Below are 24,784 nucleotides of genomic sequence, written 5' to 3'. Positions count from 1 at the left end.
TTCATTTTATACAATATATGTAGTAGGGGGCTCCTGATCCGCTTAAGGATTCACTCTGCTACATGTATGTTTAACATTAAAATATGATTTATTAATATATGAATATGTCAATTATTATTTTAATAGCTTAGTATTGTACATACCATCAAATGGTATGAGTAAAGGCTTTAGGCTGCCCTACACGTTATTGTAGGCCTAGTTTAATATGTGAATCAATTTAATACAATGTATGGTGGGGGTCCCTGCTCCACCTCTCTTTCAGCTAAGGGGTCCTTGGCCTAAAAAACGTTGAAGACCCCTGGTCTAGAATGAAGCATTTTCTGATCTTTTCCGGTGCTCCCAGCCTCATTGTAACGAATGAGAAGGCTGTGTTGTAAAATCTCCAGCACAGTCATTGTGTTAACTGTTTATGAAGCGTGCAATCTTTAATAAGATCGTAATATCAATTTTCTCCTCACAGATGTAAAATAGCGGGCACAAATTGAATTGAATTTATAGACAATGCATACAAAGCAATGGGAACTAAATACAAAAGCAGCTTTAGTAGACAGATGTAAAAGTGGGTTAGTTGATGAACCATTAACACTGAGGCACTCTTAGCAGCAACAGTTGTGCCCTATACTCATGGAGGGAGATAAAAAACCATGCTGCAATTTTCTATCCCTTCATCCTATTTTTGCAGAGAATCTCTCTCTCTATCCATGGACCTCATAGAAAACTTCACTTTTAGTTCACATGAAAATGCTTAAACAAACTCTGGACAGATGCAAAAGGCATTACCGTCCTTTTAGGAATGTGGGACAATCCAAATCTGTCAGGTTGAATTGAAATCCTCCGCTGACTGTACCAGCACTTTTTCTTTAGATAAACTATTCTGTCTGGGGTTTTGATCTGTAAGTTCAGGTCTGATGAAGGTTTCATGAAGTAATATGAAAAAATATGGATAACTATTTCATTTATGGTTCATCTTTCTTTAATGTTTATTCCCGTCTTTCCTCATGGTCTCACTCTCAAACTGTTTCTGGGTCTTACACAGAAAGACCATTTGCTGAATTGATGTTAGATGGTCGGTCCACCTAAAATAGTACTTGTTTCTGATTTTATTTTGAACTTAGAAATTATGAATCAGCTTCTATTTGTCAATGGTTGGCTTTGAATGCATTTTCCCCATGTTCCACTTGCAGTTGGACTTAAAGCTGCATTCATAGATTTGTCTCTGTCCACTTGGGGGGCAGCAGAACAAGCTGTTAACACAACATTGACATATTAGCAAACAATTGCCTATTTACACAGACACAGAGCAGCAATAGCATTCATTTGGTGTTGTGTTTCTAATATTCTCTCTCCTTGTTATGTCTACTTTGGTCTCCACTAAGTCCTGAGTAAATATTTGTCTTGTTAACTTGCGAAATGCTCCTCTATGTTCACCAGCTAGTTGCTAACTGTGGATGGAAACAAGACTGATGACAACTAAAACCAAAACACATCGTAGAGCCAAAGGTTGTCTCGCTTTGGTCCACATAGCATTACTGGATGGGAGAAAAACGTTCTCTGGTTTATTGGCATTTCTTTAAACCATTCACACTCATCATGGGTGGCGCTATGCTCCTCACGGAGCCGCTGTAAAATAGTCGTGCAAGCGAAAACTCAGATAGGACAGATAGTCTATCTAGCTGTCTGGATTTACCCTGCAGAGATCTGAGGAGCAGTTAACCATAGTCCTGATAAATCCACCAGAGTTTAAAATTCCAACACAACATAACACAACACGACATCGGCGAAAATACATGCATCCGGCGGAATTATCGACAATGAAAATAATCCTTAGTTGCAGCCCTATACCCTATATCTCAGATTGGATTCTCTTTGGGCTTGATCACCCTCCCTGCAATTTATCTCACAGATGTCTTAGCAGATATAGTGAATACATGCATTTGCTAGAGAGATCTGCACACGTTCCATGTCAAAAGGCATGGATGGTTTAGAGTATAAGGACAAAGACTAAATAAGGGGATGAGCGCTTTATATTTCTGACGTCAAACAGGCTCAGTAGGCTTTACTACACATAAGAGCGTATGTACCCGTCTTTAAAGCACTGGGATTATGGTAGTGGGAGATGCAAGTTGTGGCCATTTGATATCACTGTGATATATCTGTGCAAGCTGTAACTTGTGCATCATCACAATATAATTATGTATGCAGGCTGTCCTTATTCTTTTAGGTTGTGGTTGGTTGAAGACAGTATCTGCATAGGTTTGTTTGTTACCCCAGTTGTCCGCACATGAACTGATTTACAGCATTTGTGATACATTTGTGTTTGTGTGTCAACGCGCATATGTAAGCATGCAAATACACATGAACACACCCCAACTCAGCCAAATTGTTTCCCCTGGCCTACACCAAAGCTGTTAGCCTTGCATGGCATGCAAAATCCTGACTTTTGGAATGTATCCATGTTGTTTACTGGATTTTCTGTTGGCCTATCTTCTATCCTTGTCTTTCAGGCATCTGGTGTGCTTCCTGTTGTCGAGTAATAGAGCACAAATTCTCACCCAGCTGCCCTGTTTTGGGTTTTATGGCTGAAAAGCTTTGTGTTCACTCCGGGCTGTCGATTGCAAGAGTATCTGCCTGCAGTGGGTTTTTTTTTTTTTTTTTTCACTGAGCAAGACATAAACTATTTAGCTTTTTCTTTCTGTGTCCATGTGCTTTACTGCAAGTGCATATGTCTACATTTTATGTTTCCCTTTGTATTTGTACAAGAAACAACACGCTGCTCTACCACCCTAAGGCATTGTTGTAGTTACATGAAATATGATGAAATTAATGTAAAGCATTCTGGCGAAGTGTGGCGTGGACCGCGGCCTTGGTGTTTGGGATCTCTACTACTTTTTTGTTTATTTGTTCATTTTTTAGCTGTCCCTCTCTGATCACGTACACCAGGGAGGAACATCTAAACCTTCACCACCCACTAGTCAACATTTAGTTGTTGAAGAAGCAGCAGCTCTTTATAGGATTACCAGGAGACGCTGACTGGGGAAATGAGCTGGAGCGCTCTTTGAATTGGGACAGCAGGGATTTCAAACTGCACTACCCTCAATTCATTTGGCGAGACCCATCAACTGGCTGACGACCTGGATGGGTTTTACTGCAGGTTTAATAAGCCAACATTTACACCCTTCAACCACCCTTCCAGTAACTGTAATATTGCATGGCCGCTTAATCTGTAACTCTTAATGATTTTGCGTACACTCAACTGAAAAAGTGTGATCTTTGTGGCAAAAATCGTCTCCTTGGCCTATGTCTTCGTCTTGCTCGGATTACTGCTGCCATTTCATCAGGACGCATATGCGAGGAAACCCGCATCCTGGTTTACACCTGCTTTTAAGAGGCGGAGAATTTTCACCGCAAAATAGAGGCGCACTGTCACAGGCGGTTTTTGTACATACCGCGGAATACATAATAAGGTGCACTTTACGCTATCCCTTCCCATCTCTTTATGGGAAACTCCCACTTTCCCCTTGACCTAACCGTGAATGACACGGAAAAGCGCAATTTGCAATTTTCAGTCTGCTCGTTTACCTCAGTGCGCCCTGTTTGTACATACTTCGCCATTCTTTTACGTGCACATTGCGAAACAAATACGCCTGAAGTGGGAGCAAAAGCGTTAGTACATCTGGCCCTCAGCGTCAGATACCGACGCAAAAATCACCCTTTAGCGTCTGTATGGGATGCACCGGGCAGAGCAGTAGCTCGACCGCTGCGCTGTAAGATTACGTAGTATGAAGAGCAACAGCGGTAGAGAGTAGTATGAAAGACCTAAAACCTGCATAAGGAGGCAGGTTGGAGTGGCGGATGGGTCAAACAACACAGGACTTTCACTTGAATTAGTTGAAAGCCCCGTGCATCTGACTGAGACGCTAAAGGAGACTTTTTGCATCAGTAACTAACGCCAGAGGCCCCTGACCAGGCATCGTTTTTTTGACGCACTGGGAGTGAGGCTGTGTCTTTCGACCAAACAACCAGACACAAGAACAGTTTCTTCCCACAGGCTGTCTCTATAATGAACACCAGTCCACAGTGACAGGATCAATCCCTGTGCAATAACTCTGTAAAACCAACCATCCACCTTTCAAGTAAATGATATATTTAATAGTGTTAAACACATACTTTAAACATGTAAATATCTATTAAATACACTTTATTTACTGTCATATCCACCTACCTCAGATATATAAGCAACCGGTTATATTAATATTTATTTATTCCATTTGCACTATTGCATTGCCCTATTGTCTTACTGATTTATAAACAAACTTATATCTGTACATTGTAGTCGATTGTTTATGTCCACCTTGTCCAGCTTTGGTGTCCTCGTTTGAAGCCGTATGTCTGTTTCTGTGTATGTTCTTTGAGAGCAACGAAAAGCTGGAGTCAAATTCCCTTACTCGGACATTAAAGCAGATTCTAAAGCTGATGCTGATTCTGTGCATGTCTGTGAAATATATAATGGGAAACAGTGCAGGAAAAAAACAACATTACAGGACTAAGGCTTCCATTTGCTAATCTGGTGGGTGTCCAGCTGGATCAGTGGGCTAAGGCACATACTATTACGTAATCGAGACACTGGATTCAAATCCTTTGTTGCAAGTGATCTCATCACTCTCTGTCCTCTTTACTTAATAGATTCTCAGTGGATTTTTTTTTTAATTCCCCCAAGTCTATAGATAGGTCAGACTGCAGGGTCAGGTGGAGAATCATGTCTGTGGAGCTGCTAGATTCAGTGATCGTGCCATCAGCTCTTGAAATCAGTTTCCCCCACCGACTCCTCTTTATTTCTCTTTTAGTGCTCTGTCCAAATTTCAGTTCCTGAAATGGGCCAGTACTCACCAGTACTAGGTACCAGCATCTGTCCAGAGAGTACCCTTACTTCTAATTGTTTTAACAGTATTATTAATAGGCTGACATGTATATCAAAATGGGCTATATATCATGATTTATTGGGGAAAACCAAGCAATTCCATGCAAAATCAGACATGAAATCAGCCCCCCCACATAGCCAAAATGGAATGATCATTTGTTTGTTAACCAGATTTTTAGACACTGCAACGATTCGACTGTGAGAGTGGCAGTCAATACAGGCTGCTTAGATCGAATCATTGAATAGTCGTCTGTTCAGGGTCACCCCTACTAGATATAAGTATGAATATAAATATATCCAAGACACATGTCATGCAACCGCTGAATTAAGGTACTGGCACCTTTTCTGTCCAATTGAGGCAGTGACACAAATGTTTCTGTAACTAAAATGGATGGACTTTTTTGAAAGCAAGGCAATAGGCTGACATCTGGTGGTGGTGCATACGTATTACAGCTGAGCACAAGTTAAGCACCAAGCAAAGCTTTGCTGCACTCTTGTGGTGATACACTGACCGTGTAAAGCAGAGATCTTCAACAGGGGGTCCGGGACCCCTAGGGGGTCTTTAGATTCACTGCAGGTGGGCCTCCAAATTATACATTTTTGAACGTTTTTTCAAATAAAAATGTCTTAACATGAATCTAACGTATTATTAGCAAATATAAATCCCCACTGATGATAGGCTTACTGGCTTATAGGTAAGGTAGTCACTAAGCAGGCTATCCACAGATCCAGTTAATCCTGAGGAGTCACTGTGCCACATGTATGTGCAACATTAAACAATGATTTATAAAAACAATTAGCCTATTATTTTAGTATTATATGCACTAAAGAAGTATGTAAAGGCTTTAGGCCGCCCTACAAGTTATTGTAGGCCCAGATTAATATGCAACTTCATTTTATACAATTTTAGTAGTAGGGAGTCCCTGCTCCGTCTCTCTTTCAGTTATGGGGTCCTTGGTTTAAAATAGTTTTGAAGATCCCTGGTGTAAAGCATCCAAAAGCTGCTCATGGATAAATGTTTATATCCTGCAAAAGTACCCGATTAATTAAAAGGTGTGTAAAGGTCTGCATTATATGTGCTGGCTTGACCTGTGTGAGTTGATTCTGAAAGCAGTGGCGAGCTTGGAGAACAAAGTGACACGAAGCAGGGTTCAGATCACAATGTTCTAAAGGTTTAATGAGACACACAAGGATATATGCATTTCATTGAAAATGAGGCCGCAGTGTTTTAAAGAAATGGAGGTATACTGTAGTAACAGAGCAAAATATAAAGGGGTGAAACTCAGGAAACAGATTAGAGGTTCTGTAGAAAGATATGGAGAAATAGAGAGACACAGAAAATGTGTTAGCTGTTCTAAATATTTAGATTTATTTGAAAGTGTATAACATAATCCTAGCAGTGATTGCATTGCAGCTGACCAGTAATAAAAAATAAAAAAGGTTTTTCATGGAAAAAAGTCTAGCTTTAAAAAAGTAGTGATTGTGAAGTTTAGGTGAAGAGATTAGTTTAGCTTCTGCAGTGCTAGGATGTGAAACCAAAGGTGAAAGAATAATGAAGGTAGAATAGTCAAAAATGAATTAATAAACAACATTTTGATATACAGTCACCTAAAGGATTATTAGGAACACCTGTAAGATTTCTTGTTAATGCATTTAGCTAATCAACCAATCACATGGCAGCTGCTTCAATGCATGTAGGGGTGTGGTCCAGGTCTAGACAATCTACTGAACTCCAAACTGAATGTCAGAATGGGAAAGAAAGGTGATCTAAGCAACTTTGAGTATGGCATGGTTGTTGGTGCCAGACGGGCTGGTCTGAGGATTTCCCAATCTGCTCAGTACCTGGGATTTTCACACACAACCATTTCTAGGGTTTACAAAGAATGGTCTGAAAAAGGAAAAACATCCAGTATGCTGCAGGCCTGGGGGGCGAAAATGCCTTGTTGATGCTAGAGGTCAGAGGAGAATGGGCCGACTGATTCCAGCTGATAGAAGATTAACTTTGACTCAAATAACCATTCGTTACAACCGAGGTATGCAGCAAAGCATTTGTGAAGCCACAACACGAACAACCTTGAGGCGGATGGGCTACACCAGCAGAAGACCCCACTGGGTACCACTCATCTCCACTAAAAATAGGAAAATTATGCTACAGTTTGCAGAAGCTCACCAAAATTGGACAGTTGAAGACTGTAAAAATGTTGCCTGGTCTGATGAGTCTCAATTTCTGTTGAGACCTTCAGAGATGGTAGAGTCAGAATTTGGCGTAAACAGAATGAGAACATGCATCCGTCATGCCTGATTACCACTGTGCAGGCTGGTGGTGGTGGTGTAATGGCATGGGGAATGTTTTCTTGGCACACTTTAGGCCCCTTATTACCAATTGGGCATCGTTTAAATGCCACAGCCTACCTGCGCAATGTCCATCCCTTTATGACCACCATATACCCATCCTCTGATGGCTACTTCCAGCAGGATAATGCACCATGTCACAAAGCTCGAAACATGACAATGAGTTCACTGTACTAAAATGTCCCCCACAGTCACCAGATCTCAACCCAATAGACCCTTTGCAAACACGTGACCACGACCACGTGACGACGCCATTACGGACGGCAGAATCACCGGAAGCACAAGCTAAATAGTGTATTAGACGAGCGGAAAGTTTCATTAGTTTCAAATAAATAACACTAAATAAAATGTAATAATAATAATAATAATAATAATAATACTATCTTCTTCTTCATGGCTTCTTCAGACATTGTTTAAATTCACCTACCCAGGTCCCTGTCTCAATCCTGCCGGTAGCTAGCTTGCCCCGCTAGCCGTTAGCCGTTAGCTGCCGTCCGGTGAGTGTAGTCAGCCAGGCTTCTGTGATAATCATCCCAATAACAATCCATGGAGCGGTGGTGGTGTGGCTATGTCTTCCAGTTACTGAAGGCTAGCTTTAGCTTGCGCTTGGAGCAGCAAGTTCATCTGCCTGTTGCCCCTCTGTCTGTCTCGTTCTTTCCAACTCTTGTGAGGCTAGTTCTTCGACTGTATACTTGGATTCGAATACATAAGGACGACCATATAACTCAAAAGGCTCTTCCCTGTGTTGTATATCTGCTATATTCTCCATAGTTACGTTACTCCAAGCTTCTTCCCTTGTAAACAAATCTGCTCTTCACACACTATGCTCTGATCGGCACACTACTGTTTACCTTTTCTTGCTACAACTAGCAGCTACTACCGCACTACTGTTTGTTTTTTAAGGGGAATACACTTCAATACGTGACATGACCTGTCCTCTGGAGGACAACCTAGCCACCACCGTGGATTGTTATTGGGATGATTATCACAGAAGCCTGTCTGAATACACTCACAGGACGGCAGCAATGCAGCTAACGGCTATCAGCTAGCAGGGCAAGCTAGCTACGCGCACGTGTTTCACATGGCTGGCGCACCGATGTAACTCTCTAATGGATCGACGGCACCCAGCTCAGCTTTGGGAAATAATTCATCACCACGTTAATCCATGCAGTAAATCACGGAGTGTCTATGATTAGTATTAACCACACATAATGTAACATTGCCATCGTATTATCTGTGATTATATTCGCTGTTGACCGGTGGATATTTCGACAGCTAGCTGGTCGGCGCGACGTAGGAGCTCCGCGACCCGCATTTAATTCAGTTGTTTGGCCTTTTTTGAAGCTAGTTTCCGTGCCTGTCATCTTTAATTTAACCAATATTTTTTGTGCGCGTGTTAAGTTAAAATGATCAAGGGAACGGCTTACTTTTTGGGATATGTAGGTCAGTGAATAACCGATGATAGTTATGTGGGACCTGTTAGCAGGAACAGCTGGTTAGCACGGCAGCTAGCTGGGTGAGGAAGTTTTATTATTATTATTATTTATCAGTCATTTAAAACAGAAAGGCAATACATACACATGCTTGTGTTGGTGAGGATTACTCTGCAGATTGTGTATGTGACTCGTGAGAACAAGAACAGCGAACCATACACAGTATATAAGCAGCGAACACGTTCTCGTTTGACTTGCTGTCCGTCTACAGAATAGCTCTTCCGCCGTCCGTCATGGCGTTCATAACTCGCGGGAGTAGAGTGTGACGTCACGTGCAAAGGGTCTATAGAACATCTTTGGGATGTAGTGGAACGTGAGCTTCGTGCCCTGGATGTGCATCCCAGAAATCTCCATCAACTGCAAGATGCTATCCTCTCAATATGGGCCAACATTTCTAAAGAATGCTTCCAGCACCTTGTTGAATCAATGCCACGAAGAATTAAGGCAGTTTTGAAGGTGAAAGGGGGTAAAACACGGTATTAGTAAGTTGTTCCTAATAATCCTTTAGGTGAGTGTATATTTACCAGACGAAAGACAGATTTATCTCATGTTAAAATCACTATGTAAATGACTTGAAATGTCCCTTCTGTGGTGCCATCTGGTGATTTTATGAATATTGACACTGTAGTAGACAGTGATTCATATCTCTACCTTCCTACTAACATTTTTTATGGGTTTTTTTTTCCTTCTTTTTTTTTATACTTTTTAAATACTTTTCTTATTTATACATATCAAGGAAATCATCCTTTCTTCCCACAAATCCAGTTTCTGCATTGAAGTTAACAATGGGGTGACTGTTTTCACCACATCTCTGATGCACATTGTCTTTGATGGAAGGACCTTCGCTATAACAAGTGGTGGAGGAAGTACTGAATCTCAGTACTTACGTAAAAGTACAAATAACAGAGACATATTTACTTTAGTAAAAGTAGAAGTACCACAATGACAACCCTATTTAAGTAAAAGTAAAAAGTACCTGATTTTAAAGGTACTTTAAGTATTTAAAGTAAAAGTACTTGCATAACGATTTATTCTCTTAATCTTATTTGCATATTACCATTTTAAATGGAAAATAAAGTTGGTTAGTTTGTTAGTTTTGACCTTGGTCAGTGAGGGCACTGTGTCTAGCGACCCGTGATTTACAAAGGGCTGGTTCAGTTATTTTGATGCTGAACTTCAACAGTATCCATACTGTCCACTACCACAAGCAAGGCCTGGCTTTTAAAAAAAAGTTTGTATCCTACCCAGCATAAAACGGAAATATGTTGTTAGAATCGGAATGCGGTTGGTTTTATTCATGGATGTATTTTAAGACAGTTTTGTTTCCTTTAACCATGGGAGCGTAAGCAAATAATAAATATATGAATAAATGTGAAGCAGAAGAAAAGGGGGAGCGGATGTGAAGAGGTCCAGCCAAATAAATAAGATATGAGCGCGTTTTACGCAGACTGGCGGAGAAGTAAACGACGCTGTGGAGAGAAATAGATGGCAACTATGATTTAAACAAGCGAATAATAAAAAAAAAACATTTTCACTTTTACCGGAGGCTGTATTACCGAGGGTCAGCTTTGTGTACTTTGTTACATTCCACCACTGGCTATAACCATCAAAAATGACTGTTGCTTTACCATAATGGCATATGGTAAAGTCTGCAGATGACTGTGCAATGGCACCGTAACTGTCACCCTTTTTCCATGCCAAGTGGTGAACCAGGGAGACACCATCAAGGACATAATGCTCAGTTGGTGGGATGGAATTTGTTAGATTTCTTTCTTGAGAACTCAGTGACTGCCTGCGCTAGTTGGGGCTTGTTGGCTTTATGGAAGATTTCCTTGCCTTCGAACAGGGCTGCAGGAAATGAGCAGAGCTCATAGTTCATTACATCTTCCAGTGAAAACTGTCCTGGATTCTGTTAGATTTCTTGCTTGAGAACTCAGTGACTGCCTGCGCTAGCTGGGGCTTGTTGGCTTTACAGAAGATTTCCATGCCTTCGAACAGCTCATAGTTCATTACATCTTCCAGTGAAAACTGTCCAGTTTTCGACATGATCAGGAACTGTTGGAACAGCAAAGCAGCATCAATGGTTCGATCTTTGGCAACTTTGATGGTGGAGTCATATGCAAGGGTTTATATGCCCGGTCTTTCCGTTTGAAGAATATTCCAAAAACGGGTTTTCCAATCATCTTTTCAATGATCTCGTTGCCAACAGTCTCAAACTCATACACATTCACCTCCTCTTTGGCAACAACACCAGTTACAATGTTTCTCAGAGATGGGTCTGGAGAGAATGGTGTGCAAATGCTAAGCTTTTCCTTGATCTTTTCTAGATCAGAGTGATCTCTCTTATCCTTGCTTCTGAGGAATCTCGGTGCTGCTCGCTGGTCATGTAGGTGAGGTCATTGAATTCCTGCATGGTGTTGTTGTATTCAGATGTGATGGGTGTAGACATGGTCCACAATGCTCGCATTTCTTCAGTCATTCCACTTCCATGGGTCAAGCCTCCACTGCTTTTCAAGGATCGCATCAATGTCTGCTCGATGACAAGGTCAGAGCTAAGGCCTGCCCAGTACTGGTTAAATAACTTTTACATTGAATGTCAAGTCTGTGTTTTAGCAAAAAAAGGGTATGTGTCTAAAAACACATACTGAGTAGGAGTTACATGACATAGGCTAAACCGTTTACGTCTCTTGTTCACCCCAAACAAAGATAAAACCTTACAGTAATCTCACAAAATCATGTATTCCATAAGTATGTAATCATGTCAGTGCAAATTAGACAAGTCCAATGGATTCATAGACCCAGACAACATGGGGTTAGACACCAAGATTACTTGGCTAGGTCAAATATTGAAGGACTTAAGATATTTTAAGGGCGTCCGGCCCATCTTGGACGCCATCTTGAAAATTCCACCTTTCTAGTGGTCAAACGTTGGTGAACCTTTAGTATGTTATTAAGGAAACATAATACTACAAAAAAACAGCTGAAAAACCTTTTGTTTGAATTTTTTTAGGGTTATGTGTTTTTTTTTCATATATGCAGCCGCCTACTAACTCAAACTTCCACTATTAATGGAATTTGAAAGATGCAATAGTAACATAACATTTGACATATTGCGACTTTGAATGTCAAATCTACTCTGCAAAGCAAATAACTACAGCTGCGAGACTATGAGGTCAGAAAGCTCTCCTTTGGATTGTATGGGCGCTAATTTATGAAATGCTCCGATGTGTTGTTTTAGAGGGTAGGAAGAAACAACCTATGTAGTCGAATGGTTTGGAGGACTTGTTGGGAGTGAAACAAGTGGTCAGAAGCAGTGGTGGAATATAACTAACTACATTTACTCAAGTACTGTACTTAAGAACAAATTTGTGGTACTTGTACTTTACTTGAGTCTTTTCTTTTCATGCCACTTTCTGCTTCTACTCCGTTACATTTCAGAGAGAAATATTGTACTCTTTACTCCACTACATTCATCTGACAGGTCTACTTTACAAATTAAGATTTGTGCACACAAAACATATGTAGTTTATAAAATACCATGTTTAATTATAAATTAAACTACCCAACAATATAACGGTCTACAAGTCCAGCTGAAATGATTAGCCGATTAAACACTTAGTTGATTGACAGAACAGTTTGGATCATTTCCATTTTAATACATTAAGTACATTTTCCTGATGAAACATACATACTTTACTAAAGTAACACTTTTTTTTTACAATTCTTTACAGTGTGGTATTAGTACTTTCACTTAAATAAAGGATCTGAATACATACGAATTATATTTCTGGAAATGTGGGGTAGTTATAACAACATGAAGAGGAGTTTAAGGTTCTTCATTAACACACATAATCCACATGTTGGTTTGTTATGGAAACGTAATAGTTATTCAAACAAAAAACTGAACATATTCAATTTGAATTAAAGGAATTTAGGAAACAAGCTATAATGTAAGTTAAAAGGGCAATTGTCCAGCTTGTATTGACCCTCACAAAGTGCTTGTTTTGCCACTGACAGGCTCAGATTAATATATTGTAGCTTGTTTTGCCACTGCCGACTGCAGCGATCTTGCTTAATACTGGTATTAATGTCAAAGACTGTTGTTCCCATCAGTCCCTTATACACCAAAACATAGGAAAATAGGGTTGAAAAACAATGGTAGTTACCCTTTAAAGAGTAAGACTAATGAATCAAATGTGATTTTATTTTTTGAAATACCAATTCTAGTCTTTTTTTACATTCACTGTATTTACGCTCCCCCTCTCTAAGTACTTTTCTTAGTCACATATTCATTTCTTTCCACTTCCATCTGTGCCACTGTTCCCCCTGTTTTTGTACTTCAAAGTAATATTTAAATATTCTTCTATTTCTCCCACTTCAAGCCCGTACTCCAATATCCTGTCAACATAACTCTTTCCCTCTAATCTGAAATACCAGGGATTAAACAGGCAGTCAACTCTCCATCCATTAATCTACCCTATCCTAGTCCTTCTCTCTCTCTCTTTCTCTCTCTCCCCCCCACCCCCTCACACACACTAAAAACATTGAGTTCTGCCAGACTAGTCATTTTAAGACCATAAGCACGACGTTTTGGGAGAGGCAGAGAGAGTAAGGTAGTAGCCGTAGTAAGGCGGGATGGATTAGATTAAGTTGGTCCAAATTCAAGGGATCACTGGTGGCGAGAGAGGGTGACAGATACATGGGGGCAAACAAGTGTGTGTTCATGTGAGTGAGAGAGAGAGAGGGGCAGAGAGAGATATAAAGGAATAGAGAAAATGGTCGAGTCATGCAATCAGAGCCCGAATCTGGCAGCAGCAGGATGTTTAGCCCTGATATGACCCGGCTTTCCCACCCCACCCCACCAGCAGCCCACCCCACCCCATCTCCAGCACCCTGCTGCTATTCCATAATATTACACTACACATCTCAAAGCTCATCATTACAGCTTTCAACAAGCTATGGGATTGATAGCGATTTCACATGCCTACCTTGCCTCTCACTTGACCAATAGGATTTCGGATTGCAGCACGTGCACTGCCAGGGATCCTCACTCGTTTTCAGTAGTAGTGGTGCCTTCGCCTCACTGGGTGTGAAAGACGTTGCCCCATGGAATGCACTGGATTGAGTATGGATTTTGGACTGTTATGTGACAATTGAGCATAGAGGGAGAGGGAGAGGGAGAGGAAGAGGAGAAGAGGAAGAGAAACAAGGGAGAAGTGTGGGGACAGGAGGAGAGTAAGACGGGAAAAAAACGGCCAGGGAGATGGGAAACATAAACAAAGCTTCTAAAAAGAACAGTAAAAGGAAGACGGTAAGGATTCATTTAATTCCTTTCAGCTGAGAGAAATAGCTTCATCAAACTGAGTTTGAACTGATTAAGATATGTAAGATAAGGCTTTGTAGATTTTGTTTCTAATAAACAAATACATCTTTTTTTTGTAATTTGACTTATCACTGTCAAAACAAGAATGTATGAGTGAATTAGCCAGTTTCATTGCAGACAGTGGAATTGAAGTCGTAATTTTATCTGGGTCCTAATTCGGTTGGTTCACCTCCTTTAAGGGGGAGTCGCCCATTGGACAAAGCGGCACCCCATTGGCTGCCGCCATGCTGGGGGGCCTGGGGGGTGCAGGTGAGGTAGACACGGATGACGAGGATGAAGGAGGGAGCGAGCGGGACTTTGATGAGCCCCTGTGCGCTCTGGTTAAGAACTGCAACATGCTGCACCACTTAGTGGGGCCTGCTTGTATCTTCCTCAGACAGAGCTTCGCACAGAGCCAGCTTGTATGTATGACACACACACACACACACACACACACACACACACACACACACATACATACACAGTACAGAATTATATCATAGCCAAAATCCCTCATAAATCTCATCATCCATCCATTTTCACAGTGCCGTCAGTGTACAAGGGAAAGTTATCCATAAATCCAGTGTGACGTCATCCCATCTCCGCCAGTGAGAATGTCTCCCTGTGAGCATCAACCCCACCCCCCCCTCAATCCCTATACACACCACCATATCACCACATTTCATAAGAGTTTATGTGATTGTGCTAGAAGACCTTTGTTAAATAATATGATTTATTTTGGGGGGAAAAACCTATATGAAATAATCCTATATAATCAAAGTGGTTCAGTGTTATAGTTGTTATAACTTTTTTCAACCAGAAATTATTTTTACAATACATTTGTCAAATGATGATGACGTTGGCACACAACAACTGTAAATAAAGAAAGAATTGTTAGAAAAGATCTCTTTTCACATACTGTACATCCTATTTGTATGAGCTGCAAGCTGTAAGAGAATGGGTAATATTGTACAGATTGTACTTTAATGTCAGAGTAACTGATTGTAATTTAGATCATAAATTCACTTTCTCACAGTGCTGGAGATATCGTGCTTGCCTCTTATTTCAGATGAATGCCTTATGGAGAGATGGGGATATGGCAGAGATCAATGACAGAGTCATTTCCTGACCGTGCAGCTAGAAGCGCTAATTGAAAAGAGCCATTAGGATGGTGGTGTGTTCACTGATCACAGGTGCTTTATCCAGCTATAGGCTCCTGAGCTATTGGAAGACCTTGGGCTAAGTCTAGAGGAGAAATGTAAATATACTGAGAGATCATAGGGGCTAGATATCATTTATCATGTATTTAATGTCATTTAAATATACTCTATTCTTATACTGTATTTTTGGATAACGGATAAATGTAATTCCATTGGCAAAAGTTGAAAGCATTCTTATGAACTTGGGCCACTGACACTATTCCTGTCTATAGCCTAGGAGAGTTAATGTCCTACTGTAGAGATGAATGTACAACTCCATAGTTCCCCTCAACTCTATTGAGCATTTTAGCATCTTTTAACTCGTTTTGGTTTTACAGCCTGCAACTTGACTGTTTTGGTTTGTTTCGGTTCAGTCCACCGCTTTGATAAACCTAAATGGCAGACAGACTAATGCTTACCATATACTAGAAGACTCTGAAAAGACTAAAGTCCAACACCATATCACATCTAAAGACAACCATCCCACATCTAAAGACAATCAGTCATAATGCCACTGAGTTTTTAGAGTCAGGGCCCTATTTTAACAATCTAAGCGCACAGCGTGAAGTACCTGGCGCAGGTGCGTTTTTGGGCATGTACGAATCCACTTTTGCTAGTTTAACAGCTGAAAAAAGGGTCCATGTGCCAGGCGCATGGTTCAAAAGGGCTGTACTTAATTAATCATAGGTGTATTTTGGGCATAACATGCAATAAACTAATCAGAGTGTCATCTCCCATTCCCTTTAAAAGCCAGGCGGGTTTGTACCTTGGCGTATTGCTATTATGCTGGTGGATTTGCTAAGGAGAACACAGAAGAAACTCATCTGCTTGTGCGTGAAGTGAATGGCACGAGTACTACGTATGCCACCAAAACTCTTCTGTTTGGTGCTGGAGACATGATTTAACTTCACTACTGAGACCCGTTTGATTTTGTTGGAACATCAAGAAGGGAAAAAGACTGACTCGGACTAAGTTTTACAACCACCTTACACCAAACAATTGAAGACGGGATTTCATTCCGATATTGGAAATTTGTCTCTGACAGTGGAATCGCTTGAAAAGTCGTTTGGTGTAAGGTCGGCATCTAGCTGGTGAACACAGTAAAACATTTAGCAGCTAGCCAGATGTTTAACTTAGGAGTTAGTGGACATCAAAAACTGAGCTAAAAGGAGAGTAAACACTTGTCCAATATATTTTAATTTATGATCAAATATCTAAATGAACAATGATCAGCCTCAGCTGGACTTCGTGTTTAGTGCTAATTAGTAAATGTTAAACACGCTAAACTAAGATGATGATCATAGAAAACATTAGGGCTTTCCAACCAGCAGGTATGTTTCCCACTTCAACTGAACAGCATGTTAACAATATTGTCCCTGTGAGCAATATTCAAGGCATTCTGATGAAGGGTTTCATATGATATCATACTAAAATGCATGCACAACAATTCATATGATATCCTACAAAATATCATATGAATTGCCATTAGCATGCTGACCTTAGCCTTTATGTCAAAGCTGTATGGCTTTAGTCTCTAGTTGTTCTCACATCGATCCAGTGAGCCACCACCACAGTTCTGAACTTTCTTGTCTTACAGTCATGGTTTGAGGAAAGAGATGAAATTCCTCGACAGACTACACAGATTATGAGATTGATAGGGTGAGACTGATATCCTTTACTGGTTATTAATCCCATAATCCCCTTTCTTCTCTCAAATGGCAAACTGAAAATAAGCCATATAGGAGCACAGTATGCAATGTGTCTAGTTTGCATTTATATCCTTTTCCTTTGGTGCTGGTGGCATCTATTTTTTGCTAAATAATAGAAATACTGGAATCCTTCCTAAAGGAAATTCCCACTGCGTTGCATCAACCAATGTGTCCCCTGAGCAAGACACTTAACCCCTAGTTGCTCTGCGACCTATGACATATATAGCAATTGTAAGTAGCTTTGGATAAAAGCGTCAGCTAAATGACATGTAATGTAATGAAATTGCGGTGCCAACATGTCTTTTCTTCGAAAATTTTAGTTGATGCTGGGCCGCTTTCGTTTTCTAAAGCAACCAGTGGTACTAGTAGTTTGGGAATGAAAACAGAAAAATAACAAAACAGGAATAACGAGGAACATATTTGCTTCCCTACCTCTGTGTTTGAACTTCCAAGCAAAAAAAAGACAAAATGGTACGTGGTGTTTGCTGCTGCCTTGAGGTGTGTAAATGTCCATTAATCAAGACCTGGCGGTCACACCACATCCAGATTAAACAAATCAGCGGCAGATAGAGAAATGAAAAAGCAATAAGCCTTCATGATTTGTAATACAATTTACAGCTGTAATCTCCCTGCCACCGCTCTCTCTCCCCTGAATCCTCTAATCCAGACCTGTATTATTCCTACTGCTGATGTCACAGCATGTCAAAAACAAACTTCTCCTGGCATCACCTCATGCCATCACACACTGAAGCCAAACAAACTGTAAACAGTTTTTTGTTGTGTGCCTGTAGCTAAAAGTGTTATGGATTTACAGTTGAAACTCATTTTTAAGACATTTTAGGCTATAAATTATAAACTGGGGTGGGTTTCTTTGGGTTACTCAGAATTCTTTCAACATACAAACCATTTCATCAGCTTCGTTGCATGTGTGCATGCATATAGACTAGTGTGCCTTATTCCTGTGTCTGGAAAGGGAGAGAGTTTTTTTTTTTTTTAATGCTTTTTTTGGAGCATATGCACAGCAGACTTTCAAAGCTCCTCTGCCAGTCCAATCAGATTGGACACAAGCTTGTGTAGCAGATCAACTAAAAAGGTTATTAGGGTCAGTCAGATCAAAAATCAAATAATCCAGCAATAGAATCTCTGCTCAGGAGATTAACATGGAACAAAAATGTCACAGGAGCAAAGGAACCAATAGAAGCCAAAGCACTAAAATGTTTCCTGCATGTTTTGTCACTGTGAATGTGTGAGTGGGAAACCGAACAAGACTCACAGAATGAGATTGAAAGTGTGTGTTTAACCTGACTGGCTGTCCATTTTCTCTGTATGTGTGTTCTGTCTTCTATCCGCACCGACGCAGGACAGAGATCTACGACCAGAGGAAATGGAAGGTACAGAGATGTCAAAAGCTTAATCCATATCCTTGCTCCTTGAGTTGTTCCCCGGTCTTCTCCCTGAACTGCCTTCCTTTCAAACCTCAAAACCTTCAGTTTGACGGTAAAAAAAAAAAATTACACGTTGAGAGTGGAATTTAAGAAGACTTTCCTGACTTTGCTGTCCAATTGAATGTCGGTAATTTGTAATTCTTTTTAGCTGAACTGTGGAAGATCAAAGAGAAGGATTATTATTCAAAGGGAAATATTATTATTCACAATGTAATATTATTCCTCAGGTCTGGTTCACACTCTCACACTCTACCTTCCCAGGAACGTAATTTGTGATTTCACTGTGGAAGAAATGACTACCGAAATTTGTAATTTGTAGATATTTGTAAATGTAGAAGCTAAAAATAATAGATGAACTGAAGAAATGACATTGACTGCTTAAAAACACTTTACTTTGGAGAATCGACAGTGACCAAAACAAATTAGGGTACCATATTCAAATAAGGCACATGTTATAACCACACATTCTCACTCACTTGGTCAGGCCCTTTGGCGTCACCTTTTTAACGCTCGGGTTATCCCTTTTTTAACATGCTGGGTAGTCCCGTTTAAACAAAACTACTTGGTTAGGTTTAGAAAAAGATCCTGGTTTAGGTCAAAATAACTACATTAGTTATGTAACTTACATAACCTACGTTATGTAAGGAACGTTGGAATGTTAATTTATGTAGCCTACGTAACTTAAACAATCAAAGAAGCATTGTTACTTAAGTAAGGTCTTATAGTGGCTTTAGTGGAGGTAATACATTGTTTAGCAACACTATAAGCCATTCCTAAGAACAGATTTGGTACGCCAGGTTATGTAAAACCATATTGGCATGTGTTTATTTTTCCTATTTGATATTAATGAAGTCCAGCGATTTTAGCATTGCACTCCTATAGAACTGTCAGACTCAAGAAGAACTTTTAAAAAAGAAAGCACACACACACACACACCACACACACACAGAGAGACAATGTCTATGTCCCAATTCAGGGGCTGCAGCCTTCGGAGGCTGCATTCGTAGACTGATTGCGTCACACCGGCGTGACAAAGGCTGTCCCATTTCATTTAGTTTCGAAGGCTCCTTCAAATGCGCTCCACAAATGCGGCCTCCTTTTACAGAATTCGGAGGACCCAGCTGTTGTATCCTTCGCAGCACCAGGATTCCCAGCATTCATTTCGGCATTCAATCAGAAGCACAGGCAAACACAATTATTAATTTCATTATTAAATTCACTTCTGAGAATGTTTTAGGCGAGAATTTAACTGTGTAGATGTCAAATATAGGCAGAGTTATGAAAATGTATGGCAAATTAAAAATTTGCTTCTCCATAAACTGCCTGACGCCAGAGTAGCTAGATATGTGTCCGGCCAGTCATGCTGTGAGCTGACTGGAGCTCTGGGTCTCAGAGATAAGAGATGTTCGTATGTAGGCTACATCAGTTTTTTTTTGGTTTTTTTCCCTCTCTTTGAGACACTTGACCAAATGGTAAAATACAAAGAACAACTTCTGGCTCTATTTCGGTGCTGTAGTTATCGTTTTGATCACTTATCAGCTACAGCTGTCAAGGTTGCTAGGCGACAGAAGCGGCGCTTTGACGCAAACAGGAAATGCTCTGCAGACCAGACCGCCTCATTTCGGAGACCACTCGGTTCAGCCTTCGTGGGCTTCGAAGGCTGTGGCCTCCGAAGGCTGCAGCCCCTGAATTGGGACAGAGCTAATACCATTATCACCAGGATTGTCTCATTTACCTACAAAAACTTAACCATCAGCTTCATTGAAAAGATGCGACAATCAAGTCCAAATTCTAGAAGGCTTTAACATAAGACCTATAGAGTATACACGTGCAATATGTCTCTGTCTCTAACTCAGTCACTCTTCCTCACACGCGTGTTTCCTGCAGAGCTGCGTGAGGCATTCAGGGAGTTTGACAAAGACAAGGATGGCTTCATCAGCTGTAAGGACCTGGGCGAGTGCATGAGGACTATGGGATACATGCCGACAGAGATGGAACTGATAGAACTCAGCCAGCAGATCTGTGAGTCCTGCATGCAAACATCAGCACACGATAGACATAGAGAGGGGATGCACAAAACAGAAGGAGTGCACCCTGTATGGCCATAATGCAGGGCTCTTTAGACACAACAACTATTACTTCCTATGAACACTGTGCATTAGAAAAAAGTGTCACATATCACCTTGGACAATAACTGATCAATCTGGTTATCAATTTGTTTGCTCCTTAAAGACACAAAAAGATCACTTAACAACGTTATTTGTGCGTACCCTTTAGGTGGCGGCAAAGTGGACTTTGAGGACTTTGTGGAACTGATGGGTCCCAAAATGCTCGCTGAGACTGCAGACATGATTGGAGTCAAGGAGCTGAGGGACGCCTTCAAAGAGGTCTGCAATATAATTTGTTAACTTATAGCCATAGTCTGTATAAAAGAAGTGGACGTCATACATTGGCCTGGACAGAGGTAAAGAATACAACTGATCGTTTTGTAACCAATAGTTTGTAAAAATGGGCTAACTGCCTGACCAGCCTTTCCTCGTCTCGCTGGCCCGGCTCAGCAGTTCTGTTGCTTGCAACCTCCACGTAGGAAAATATCTATTTGCATTACAGTCTTAGCTTTTAGTTAATTTGATTTCAAAAAATGCATTCACAAGTTATATAGGCAGGCACAAAAGCATTGCTTTACTCCAAATAGGACCATACATGTACCAAATGAACACAGACAGAATGAAGGTTTAAGGCACATTGGCTTCACTTTTCAGACCCAAAAGCTATGTCCACTTCTTTTATACAGTCCATGCTTATGTCCAAATTGACCACCATTTTGTCTCTGAGGTCCCCTGAATCACCCCTTTTACTCAACTTTCACTTCTAATGCATTTCTTTTTATATGCTTTCAAAAAAATGATCTCTACCCCATCCAACATGTTTCCCAGTTTGACTCTGATGGCGATGGCCAGATCAGCCTTGGGGAGCTGAGGGAAGCCATGAAGAAGCTAATGGGGGAGCAGCTAAACCACCGCGAGATAGACGAGATCCTGCGAGACATTGACCTCAACGGGGACGGACAGGTGGACTTTGAAGGTGAGCGATTAATACTTTAGCTAAGGGAACTGAGGGGGAAAAGAAAAGAAAAGAAACAAGGGAAAGTGTCTGCAAAGATCACCTGAAACTGCTTTCAGGTGCTAGTAGGGCTCAATAGAAAATTTAGTTCATAGGTGTTCAGGTTAAGGGGAGAAGGAAAAGAAGATGGTGGAAGGACGAATACAGTTAAAGGTGATACTTTACTTTTTCCTTAACCAACAATAACAACACATCTTTTCTTTCTACAGAGTTTGTGCGAATGATGTCTCGCTGACTCAATTGCACTAAACAGAACATGGACCAGGCTGCACACTGTTAATGTTCTTGTAATTCTTCTAATCTTGATGTACACAGACTTATTGGTGTCTGTAGTTTTTTTCAGTTTTCAGTTACTTCCATCATCTCTCAAGTATAAGAGAATCCCTTCAATGTGTTACTGTTGTATGAAATGTAATATGTATTTAACATGTAATGAGAGATTATAGAGTCATGACTCAGCAGGGAGATGGTTTAAACAAAGTTTCTCTTTGGAAATGATTTAAATTTGAAAATATTTGAACTGAGAAATAGTAGCAGTATATATTTGGGATTGGAACACGCACTGATAGAATTTGGGATGGACTCGCGATGCATCGTTTCTAAAGTCTTTGCATCGGTTAAATCTGATTTATTTATATTATTATTAGTAGAAAGCCTGTGCCTTTTATTATTCTCTCTAAACTGTTTCACTGTCTCGGGTGAGCTGTTTCATCTCCGCTGCTATGGCCAACTGCGCTGGGGCCGATGTGTGTCCGACAGCGTCACATTAGAGATTAACAGGGAGCAGCTAGGGCTACATGTTCTAACAAATTCCTAAAAATCACTGCCAGCTTCCCTTTACCTGTACACTCTGCCATTTCTCCTCTACTCTTCCCTTGTGTCACTGAGCGCTGAGTGTCAGACCTCCCTGCACACACGCACACACACGCACACACACAAACAGACATACCTGCATTTATGTTGTTTTGTTACTAAGACTATCGCACATACACACATCGCGTTTTTGTCAAGCTTCACATAAGCTTACATTATGAAAATGACCTGGCGACGCTGATTCCAATAACTATAGTAACTCACAGCTAAAGCGTAAGCGCAGAGAGTGAGACGCTGTGCTGCTCTGCTCACAGTGATATTTTGGATGTCATCGATGACATGACATGACATGAGGACAACTGTGAGAAGGTCCACTTTTGGTAATGCATGAGACTGAGACAAAGTGAGAAACCCTGTATGCAGTGGTGGCTAAAGTAAAAGTAGCCTACAAATACTCAAGTAGAAGTCAAAATTACCATTTGAGAAACAAACAGTAAGTAACAAGTAACAGTAGACAGGATTCAGATTAATTGATATACGAAAATAAATTCTGTTTCAAATTTGTTCTTTATAGCCCAAATATGCTTTTAATACGCTTTCAATGGAAGTGTATAGTAGTATTTCTGCCAACTGGTCAAAGCGCTATGAAGGCTGCCGGCAGGAAGAAACAAAGAAATAAAATCAAACTCTCTGTATCATATTGAATTGCATAGCATTATATTCTTTTGCATTGCATCATATTGCATCGTATCGCATTGAATCGCGTTGTGTTGTATTGAAACAGTTGAATCCCACTGCATCACAGTAGGGCTGGATCGTATCGCATTGGTATTTGCTGCATATGTAGCTTTAATGTATCGGATCGTTGGCAATGCATTGAGATGTATCACATCGGCCTCAGACCCGGAGATGAACATCAAGTTAAAATTAGGAGTTAGTTTTAGAATGAGACTCTATTTCAGGTGATCAATTGCCCTGTTAAGATTTCCGAGATTTCTTTTCCCAAGTAATTTGTGCAAAATGACCTTTTAAATATGCAGTTTACTACATTACCTAACTTGAATCTGAAGTTGCATGTAACATTAATATGAGGATTTATTATCAAGATTTCAATAATGCCAAATCTAAAATCTTCAATTCAGACTTGAATTTTAATGCTATGACTGTGTGTTGTGTAATTGTAGTGTAGATAGCAGAAGTGAAAGGAGATTATACATACACCTTTATTGTGCAAACTACCATGTAAGGTCATAGCAATTACTGTTGCATTACATTCTGTTCAGCACATTTGATATAATTTAAACAATGCAGTCAAATAAAATTCTTGCAGATACTAAGAACTTGCAGACATTTTCAGAATCAAACATCTTTTTGATACAGATTTGATAACACTTAACAGGATGATGTTTGGTGTCTGCGACATATCTGTGCACATTATGTTCTGTTTCCCTATTCAGGTGGACTTTTATCGACAGACTTTAGTCTGTCGATAAAGACTATGCAGACATAGACTATGCAGTCATATATACATGTTCAATGTTTTATTTGGACAGGGTTCAACGAGTCAGATCTTTTAAAAATGCATTGTAAATATAAAAAAGTGACAATAAAGAGTGACAATAAAGTTTTCACTGACCAGATACCTCTCTTCTTTATTTATTTGTTTCAAAAATAATTTGATTCCATTGTGTTGATCAAATTGAAACCTGCTCTTATGAAATGATTGTTCGTCAACTTGTCTGTGTTTACATCAATTTCCTGCATCATCAGCGTTCCCGAATCAATCTACACTGCTGATAAAATACATCAGATCTCCTTTTTCCTGGTCGTTTTTTAGGTCCCCTATCTATTTTTCAAAGCATGCGCAGTCTCACTGTAGTTAGTCTATATCGACATGTTTCATTTCCGGCATTGTTCAGGTGCCGCCGGAGGTTCTGCCGGATGCCCCTGATTTTGGGCTTTCTTAGTGTTGGAATTTTAAACTCCGGTGGATTTCTGAGGACTATGGTCAACAAGTTCCTTCCTGAGGCTATTTTGCAGAGGCACCGTTGCACCGTCCGGCGCTTAGCGTTTGGATGATTGTGATTGGTTTACAGAAATGCCAATAAACCAGAGCACATTTTTCTCCCATCTGTGTGGACTAGCCAGACCCTCCTCCGCAGCACTGTGGAGGAAGGTCTGGCAATGCGAAACTACACTGTAGTCAACACTGAAAGGTGCCATCGGTGGAGTCCCATGCCAAACTGGAGGAATGTAACAGCTGCAAGTGTCTGACTTAAACTCCATCACATCCAAGATCTTCGTGATGTTCCATCAAGTCTTTACGCCTCTTCTTCCTCTCTACGCCAGGCATGTCAGACATTAATACAA

The 24,784-nt window shown here is 40.4% G+C and overlaps 1 protein-coding gene across 3 annotated transcripts in view; it reads left to right on the top strand.

Moving 5' to 3' along the window:
* cabp2a (calcium binding protein 2a) overlaps positions 1 to 24,054 on the top strand; it is a 30,054-nt gene extending 6,000 nt beyond the window's left edge. Inside the window, exons 1-7 of one of the 3 annotated variants that reach the window (XM_039810891.1) lie at positions 13,659 to 14,074; positions 14,326 to 14,547; positions 18,394 to 18,424; positions 20,366 to 20,500; positions 20,756 to 20,865; positions 21,415 to 21,562; positions 21,811 to 24,054. In XM_039810891.1, coding sequence (XP_039666825.1) covers positions 14,027 to 14,074; positions 14,326 to 14,547; positions 18,394 to 18,424; positions 20,366 to 20,500; positions 20,756 to 20,865; positions 21,415 to 21,562; positions 21,811 to 21,836 — 720 coding nt within the window. In that variant the 5' untranslated portion in view covers positions 13,659 to 14,026 and the 3' untranslated portion in view covers positions 21,837 to 24,054. Of the gene's footprint in view, positions 1 to 13,658; positions 14,075 to 14,325; positions 14,548 to 18,393; positions 18,425 to 20,365; positions 20,501 to 20,755; positions 20,866 to 21,414; positions 21,563 to 21,810 lie in introns of those variants that run through there. The other 2 variants (XM_039810905.1, XM_039810899.1) reach the window with 2 other exon arrangements.
* The last annotated feature ends 730 nt before the right edge of the window (positions 24,055 to 24,784 follow it).

This window comes from Perca fluviatilis, chromosome 1 (assembly GCF_010015445.1).
Source record: "Perca fluviatilis chromosome 1, GENO_Pfluv_1.0, whole genome shotgun sequence".
NCBI lineage: Eukaryota > Metazoa > Chordata > Actinopteri > Perciformes > Percidae > Perca > Perca fluviatilis.
The sequence above is the reverse complement of the archived record's forward strand: the minus strand, read 5'-3'. Positions and strand labels throughout refer to the sequence as shown.